An 8,856-nucleotide genomic window follows, 5' to 3' on the forward strand; every position below is an offset into this window, starting at 1 on the left:
GGAGGTTAATTTTCTTTCTGAAAATAGACTTTTTTGCTCAGTTGCTCCCTCTATTATACCCCAAATCGCTACTTTGGTCCATTGATTTTTAATTTAGCAATCAGTGTCCCTTAATTATTTTAATTTTGCAATTCGAGTCCCTCCATCAAATTTCTGTTAAAAATGTCCGTTAACCCTTGTCATGTGCAATGCATGTGAGGGTATAATCGTCTTTTTACTCTTTTATTCACTAAAAACATGGGACCACTGACGCAAAAAAATCTTATTTTTTAATTTATAAATTTATGAGAGAGGAACCTAGAAAGCTACTGCCAATTCCTTCTACATTCTTTTATAATAAACATAAACAAACGGTTCGTCTGCTTGTGCAGAGATTGGTGATTTGAAGATGGGGAGGTGGATCCATTCTTATATTGATAGGAGTTGGCATATGAAGAACAAAGAACAAACGGTTCGTTTAAATAATGCATTATTGAACATGCATGCTGGTTGTGGTGTTATTGATGATGCATATGAGTTGTTTAAACGTATGCCATTAAGAAGCACTGTTTCGTGGACCACCATGATTTCAGGTTTTGAAAAACAAGGCCGTGGTGAAGACGCTTTAAGTGTCTTCCATGGATGGAAAAAGCAACAGATAATAGTACAAAACCTGATGCTATAACTATGTTAGTTGTCTTGCTTCTAAAATAGCACAAAAGCTAGCTACTTTAAGTCTTGATGATGATAAAGCTGTTGCTTATTTGGTACTCATGTCAAACGTGTATGCTGGTGCTAAGAGGTGGAAAGATGTTGCGAAAGTGAGAGAGAAGATGGTTCGGTTGGCATTGAAAAAGTCGCCTGGAAGAAGTTGGGTACAGATAGGTGGGTCGGTTCATGAGTTCTTGGCAGGTGATATGAATGTATATGAGAATGTTCTAAATCATATCAATTAGTCGGGTCTGATGATGGTGGGTTTCAAATTATAAGAATTTTTAAGACTTTTTAAGGGGTTTTGGAAAGTGGTTTCACGCCAAACATAAATTATCATATGGTTTTATGTTTATCTACATCAGATTCATTTATGCCGTATTTATTTGATTTAATACTTGGTGATGAAAAGTACTGTATTAGTCATAAATGGGTTGTAAACGTAAATGGGTCGAATTTGTTTGATTTAATTTATGAATCTAAGTTTGTTTTATGAATCTAAAGATGTTGTTGGGTTTGATTTGGTTCTAAATTTATTTGATTTAGATGAAGATGAATTTATGGGTTAGATGTTTTAATGAAAATTAAAAAAGATAATTTGCACCAGTGGTCCTTCGTTTTTGTGAAGAAGATGAAGAAGGGTAAAAAGACGAATGTACCCTCACATGCAAGGCACATGGCATGACTTAACGGACTTATTTACCTGAATTTAGACGGAGGGACTCGAATTGCAAAATTAAAATAATTAAGGGACGCTGATTAAAAATCGAGGGACCAAAGTAGCGATTTGGGGTATAATAGAGGGACCAACGGAGCAAAAAAGTCCTGAAAAAACAACCATAGGTTACTTAATAGCTTAACATTAATCACTAATTATACGCTAAATTATCCCAACTAGAAAAAATTCGACCGCGCGCTGCTGCGGTTGTATTCAACGCGCGGTCATATTTGTATATACGTTGTTTGGTACCTAATATATCTAGTAGGTTGAGTTGTTTGTTGGACGTGTACGTATATGTATGAAATATAGCTCGAAATATTTAGTGTTTTTTTGACGATGTCCGTTTCGCGTATAGTTAGTCGCGTTGTGTTCGTAAAATAATATCGAGTTGAACGGTGGTCTCGGAAAAATTTAGCTCGCACCGAGCGAGAATATAGGGCCCGTTATTTAGTGTTTTTTTAACGATGCCCGTTTCGCGCAAAGTTAGTCCCGTTGTGTCCGTCTGATTTTTTCGAGTTGAACGGTGGTCGCGGAAAATTTTTACTCGAACCGAGCGAGAAGATAGGGCCCGTTAAAAATATGGGTGGAATCATTTTCTTTTGTTTTTTTTTTAAAAATTATATATTTACGTTTTTTACCCCTAAAAAAGTAGAAAGTTGGGGGTCGTTGTGTATATGAAGCCGAGTTTGAGGGTTTTTACCCCTAAAAAAGTAGAAAGTTGGGGGTCGTTGTGTATATGAAGCCGAGTTTGAGGGGCCGGGTGTAGTGTCAACGCAAACTCAAAACGACATTCGAATAAGACTGAAACGACGATTTTTCCGATGCATATTAGCATGTAGGGCTAATAATAATAATAATTAAACTGTTACCGTATCACACATTAATATCTTGAGTTCCAAAAACTTTTAATTACACTCACTTTCACTACTTACACTCCATTCCTCTCTCTCACTACAGTATATGTTTAGTGACCAAAAACCAACCGTCACTAAACATGACATCTGACACACACATCGTAAACCACCATCCCCCTCTTCGTCCACCACCATCATCAAACTACCACCAACATCCACATCCACATCACCGCCACAACCAGCACTACTACCCAAACTCATCCACGTCATCATCCTCAGCCTCAATTAAAGGCTGCTGTTGTTGTCTCTTCCTTCTTTTTTCTTTCCTCGTCCTCGTTGCTATCGCTGTCGTCCTCGTCATCTTTTTCGCCGTCAAACCGAAAAAACCGGAATACAATCTCCAACAAGTTGGGGTCCAATACATCAACTTAGCATCAACAACAGCTCCTTCAACTTTAACAAATTTACCAAATTCCGCATCATTATCTCTCGCGATTCGCATGTTATTCACTGCGAAAAATGATAATAAAGTTGGGATTAAATACGAGCAATCGACTTTTAATATTATGTACCGTGGGATCCCGTTGGGCCGGGGGATTGTTCCCGGTTTTTATCAACCGGCTCATAGTGTCAGACAAGTGCAAACTACGGTTACTGTGGACCGGGTTAATTTGTTGCAAGCGGATGCTGCTGATTTGATTAGAGATGCTTCGTATAATGATCGGGTTGAACTTCGGATCATGGGTGAGGTTAGGGCTAAGATTCGGATCATTGGGTTAACTTCACCCGCTGTGCAGGTTAGCAATTTCACACTGGTTGCACTTTATTGCTTTTTTGCTGTTAAAACTTAAAAGTCTATGTTCCGCATGCCTTTTGTTAATGTGCGCCATTTTACTAATTTAATTAGTACAATAATCGATTATTAGGTTCATTATTATGCAAGTTGCGCCTTTGGTAATAGTTTAGTACTTTATTATAGAAAAAAATAAATGTCACTTTTTATTACGAGTATTACTTTAGCCATACACTTTTATGTAGAATTGTAGCATTGTAGGTGGTAGTAAAAAGGTAAAACTGATTAAACTATTTATCTAAGGGAAACAAACTGGTATAACCATTTTTTTGAGCTCGACCGAGTACAATTTACTAAATACGGAGTTACTTAATGTGTACAAATTAGCATTTTTTTTTTATTTTTTATTTTTTTGCAAGTGGGGTTGGTTGTCTCTACTTGTCCTAATTCTTAATTTGTACGTTATAGAAACTTTACTTATGTGATTCACAAACTTTGTCAGAATTGGGACCTAGCATTTGTTATACAGAGTAATACAGTAGTATTGTTTTTGTCCCTCCTATCAAGATTTTTCTTTTACTAAAAACATGTGTGTTGATTGAGCACTTCAAAATATAATGAGTAGATCTTTAGGCTTACAATTTTGATACATTTAATGTTATTTCAAGTAATGTTCTCTATAATATTTTGGTAATTTGAGTGATAGTAATATTTTGGGTGTTTTTAGGTGTCGATTGATTGTGCAATCGCGATAAGCCCAAGGAAGCAATCCTTAACTTACAAGCAATGTGGATTCGATGGTCTGCAAGTATAACTCGCCCCCAGTGAAAAAAAATTCTGGTTCCTCCACTGATTCAGATTGGATTCAATCTGACGGCTTACCAACTCCTTTTGAAGTCGATTGGATCCGATCTCTCTGTAGGTATAGTGTAAGTCATCTTCACAAAGAAAAGAAAAGGTTAAAAAATTTAAGAAATGACCTCATTTTTTCTTTCCAAAATTGTAGACATATTGAAGTACTACATAAGGAACTTATGCCTAATTGGCAAACTTAACACAGTATTTTGTTCTTTCACATTTCGGGTTGAATTCATTAACTTGTTTCTTGCTATAATATTTGTGTTCATGTAGGAAGTAGGAACTTCCTAATTCATCTGTAATGGATTCAGTAATTATCTTATCAACTACATAACTTAAAACTACGATTTGTCTATGATGTCGACTATAGAGAATCAAATTGCGATGTGGAAGACTCGAGAATAACACGAATAGCAAAACTAAGTAGCCAGATCATTAATGATTACTTAATTATTGGATATCAAGATGATATGTTTGGACTTGAGTTTTTAATTTTTAATTATCCTTACTATAAGATTTTTTTTTTTTTTTGTTGTTGTTTGAACGGATATATCGACATCGAATACTCTCATTTGTCACTCACACACGCGTTAGGAGGAAACCCAATTTGCGCCGATGTTGGCAGTACCATCGAAGGTTGGGAAAACCCCCAGAGACCTTCCCAAATCGCATTGATGTTGGCAGTACCATCAAAGGTTGGAAATTCCCTGCTTGGAGTGGGAATTGAACCTGGGTTGGCAGTACCCCAAGTTGAATCCCACCCCATACCACTCAAGCCAAGCTTCGGTGGTAAGACTTTTTTAATGATGATAGTGTGATAGAGTGTGATTGGTGGTTTTTGTAGGGTATAGTAGTGATATGAAAAATGTAATGGAATAAAGATAAATACTGGCGATGGAGTGATCGAGAGTGATGAGTTTTTTTAATTCATTTCCAACGACATTTTTTAAATTCAAAGCATTATGATTGGCGTTATACTTGCTATCCCGAGCAATAGCGCTAAGTTATATAGAGTATAAACTCAAATTATATATTTACAATCTTTCTAGCAGTTGACAATAATAAAAACTATAAAAAGGAGCCAGCGCGATGACGCGGGGTCTTTGGTTTGTTTATTCATAGATAACGGAGCGTATTATAGGTGTGTATATGTATTGAATATAGTCCGAGGTATTGAGCGTTTTTTCTTAAGTGTCCGTTTCGCGTATAGTTAGTCCCGTTGTGTTTGTAAGATTTTTTTGAATTGAACGGTGGGCTCGGAAAAATTTAACTCGCACCGAGCGAGAAGATAGGGTCCGCTTAAAATTCGGGGTGAAATTAGTTTTTTTTTTATTTTAATAAGATTGTATATTTACACTTTTTACCCCTAAGAAAATGTAAACTTGAGGGGTCGTGTAAATTGAGTCAAAGGTGAGGAGCCGAATGCAGTGTAACGCAAACTCAAAACTACAGTACAAAATAATTGAAACTACAATTTTTTTTTGGCGTTTAGCATATGTAGGTATAATAATATAATATAATATAATATAATATAATAGGTATGGAGGATGATTCTCACACATTGTTTTTTGATCTTCACACACCCTTTTACCCTATTATTAGGGAGGAGTTCAAGTAAATTGGTGTGTGAGGATCAAAAAACAGTGTGAGAATTATCCCCCGCAATAGGTATAATATAATATAATAATATAATATAATATAATATAATTATATATAGTTGACAATAATAAAAATTACTGTATATTTTTGTAAGATTTGAGTTATACTTTTGTGCTATAACTGTTGTACAAATATTGAATTGGTGCCATATTATTAAGAAGAAATGAAGTATTTGAAAAATAGCAAAAGACCCGAGTTCAAAGTTCTCATAATAATAAAGTTAATGCATTTCAATTCCATGAACATAAGATAAATGCCAAGACACCAATTATGAAGATGACACAAATTGATGGACAAAAGGGTATCACCCTTTCACCCGTAACTGTTTGGAGATTCAAAAAGATAGCCGAAATGATATTCTCAAGATCCAAAAAAAATATCGGCAGAATACTAATTACTCTGTATCACATTAGAGATGCCTACCAAAGCCAAAAACACTCCCGTTCTTGAAACAACATCAACTAAACCTAAAAATGAAATAAAAAAAACAACCATTAGTCAATATCTTAAGGCAAACGAAACATTTGCAATAGTTTTTTGGTAAGCTCTCACCGTTTACTGCAGAGAGTAAAATTATTCAAACAGAAAATGGAGCCATCATGTCACTCAAGTCCCCAATCGGATAGCCATCTTCATCAACAACAATGAAATCATCATACGACAAGTCCCCATAGTATCTGTAAGCAGCATCATCACCAGGAAGTTTTAGATCTTCAATCTGTTCTGAACATGTTTTCCCAATGTCGTCTTTTTTTAGATCAATGAAGGGGCACTGGCATATGTCAAGAGACTCGAGGCGATAACAACCATCCAGAATCGCCTGCAACCCGATATTCGATATGCTGTCTTGAACGAGTTCGAGGTGCCTTAAATTATGTAAACTTTTCCCGATAGTTATGGCCATCTCGCTTAGCCTAAGCTGAACATCATCATATGATTTACCAGAATCTACCTCGTGCATTCGATTCAATTTGAGGGTTTTTAACATGGGGCAATACCGTCCAGCATCTTCGATGTCTTTTGGCTCAATATGTGCTTTCTCGAGGCTGAGTTCCTCCAGTAAAGGAAATTTCTTCAGATATGCACCCCACTTTCCATGTAGATCACCATGATTATATATGACTTCTAGACGTTTAAGCTGACTAGATCTGTCAAAACAAATGCAAAGCTATTTTTAGAGTATTAAAATATCAGCCCATGGGTTGGATTAAATTTGTGGTAGTGCATCTGGGTCGATTTGGGTTGCGGCCGCAAACAACTACTACCTCCGTCCCACCAGAAGTGTCTACTTTGACTTTTGACAGTCTTTATTTATCAACTTTGACTATAAATATTTATGTTCGTGTTATATAATATTTGATGAAAATTATATGAATGGATTGAGTTTTAGTTGTGTTTTCATTGATATAACTTTCATCAAATATTATATAACGCCAACAAAGATATCTAAAGTCAAAGTTGAACAAAGAAGACTGGAAAAAGTCAAAGTGGACACTTCTGGTGGGACGGAGGGAATATATGTTTATTGTACCTGTCTACTTTTATTAGTGTTTGCCTCAATGGAATTGTATATGAAACACATCCTCATTTGCACATAGAAAGTAAATATCAGATAGTTATTTACTATACCACAAAAAAAAAAAAAAAAAAAAAAAAGCATGAGCCATGAAAATCATATTTGGATACATAAGTTTTGGTGTTAAAAATTAATATTCAATAACCAGTTGGAATCAAAATCCAATTATCTGGTAGTCAAGAAAAGAAAAGGGAATGAACCACTATTATCATATAACTATCATTAGCTTCAGATAACAAACATATAAATAAAGAAAACAAGTTCAATTAATAAAAAGCAGCCTAATAGAAACTTAAGTTATGTCATAATATGAGTATATAGACAGTTTGGAAGAAAAGAATAGTATAAGTAAATAAGAAAGAAACCATTGATGTATCAGTGTATCACATACAGAAAGAAATAGAGCTTTCAAAAACTTCCTTACTCATTAAAATAAAAGTAAAAAATAACACAGCTCCTAATAGTTACTAAAGATCTAAGTTTCAGTTATCCAAAAACCAGAAAGGACTACTTACACAAAACAAATCAATTTAGCATCATGAGGTGTATTAAGAAGTAAATAAGATTGTTAGACATCATAGGCTATCATTTTGATCACAAAATGCATATAAATAAGATTAAATAAGCACACCTGTCAGAGATATATTGAAGAAGTGAATGGGTGACAAGATGGGTGATAGAGAGATCAACCAATTGGCCTTGGCTTCTATCGACAGCAAGCTTACATATCTCTTGACATAATAGCCGACTTCTCGTACCTGAAGAATTGTCCATATAAATAACCCTCCACATAGCAGGGTCCTTGCAGATTTTTCGCCAAGTGGTACACACTTTCTGCGCATTTTGAAGTATATCAAACATACCAATTCTTTGGAGTATATTGCCTGTTAAATCGGCTGGGAGCTCTACCCAGTTTGCAGTTGGATTTAAAATTGACGCCGATGCGTTTGTTACTTTAGTATTAGTAGCTGAATTAAAAAGAACAGAATAATATACAAAATGTTACACTCGTGCATTCAATAAAGGGGATAGTGAGCGGTAATGTACTAAACTATAATATGAATTCTATTGCGTGTATCAAAACTTCATTTTAATCTATTGCATGTATACAACTTTCGAATACTGCAATTGTATGTATTTAGTGGTACTTTTGCTGATGTGTTGTATGTGTAAGGTGTTGGATGTGTGAATAGGGAAGGCGCCCGCGGGTAATAGGCATGGGTTCTATATACCCGCGACCTGCCCGTCGGGTTTCTTTTTTGCATGTTGAAATCCGTTACCTGCCCACGGGTAAAAACTTTTCGCCCATGCCCGTGACCCACGGGTACCCGTGACCCGCTGGTAACCCGCGGGTACCCGTGACCCGCTAGTAACCCGCGGGTAATAATAATATACAACTTTTTATTAGAAAATCCAAATAATTTTATTAATTATAAAATAATATGTACAAGCAATATGCATAATGACGTGAAAATTAAGTTTTTTACTTGTATATAATAATATATTTATAATCATTATTCAAATACTAGTAAAATAGCTTTTAAATTTAATAATTGTAAGTATTTATTCGTGGGTAAATTAAGAAAAGTCTCATGTATTCACGGGTCGGGTTTTACCCGCGACGGGTAGTACATACCCACGACCCGCCCGCGACCCGTCGGCGGGTATAAAATTTTACCCGTACCCGTGCCTGCGGGTAAGATTT

The 8,856-nt window shown here is 35.5% G+C and overlaps 2 protein-coding genes across 2 annotated transcripts; one reads left to right on the forward strand and one right to left on the reverse strand.

Moving 5' to 3' along the window:
* Nucleotides 1-2,367: 2,367 nt before the first annotated feature.
* On the forward strand, nt 2,368-4,293 carry LOC139845235 (NDR1/HIN1-like protein 13). Its single transcript, XM_071835484.1, has 2 exons — nt 2,368-3,062; nt 3,786-4,293. The coding sequence occupies exons 1-2, from the start codon at nt 2,406-2,408 to the stop codon at nt 3,870-3,872; spliced, it is 744 nt and encodes a 247-aa protein (XP_071691585.1). The 5' UTR covers nt 2,368-2,405; the 3' UTR covers nt 3,873-4,293.
* Nucleotides 4,294-6,152: 1,859 nt separating this feature from the next.
* LOC139842695 (putative F-box/LRR-repeat protein 9) lies at nt 6,153-8,460 on the reverse strand. Its single transcript, XM_071832811.1, has 3 exons — nt 8,436-8,460; nt 7,783-8,119; nt 6,153-6,723 (listed from the first exon to the last, which is right to left on the reverse strand). The coding sequence occupies exons 1-3, from the start codon at nt 8,458-8,460 to the stop codon at nt 6,153-6,155; spliced, it is 933 nt and encodes a 310-aa protein (XP_071688912.1).
* Between the last annotated feature and the right edge of the window lie 396 nt (nt 8,461-8,856).

The sequence above is a fragment of the Rutidosis leptorrhynchoides genome, chromosome 4, assembly GCF_046630445.1.
Source record: "Rutidosis leptorrhynchoides isolate AG116_Rl617_1_P2 chromosome 4, CSIRO_AGI_Rlap_v1, whole genome shotgun sequence".
Lineage (NCBI taxonomy): Eukaryota > Viridiplantae > Streptophyta > Magnoliopsida > Asterales > Asteraceae > Rutidosis > Rutidosis leptorrhynchoides.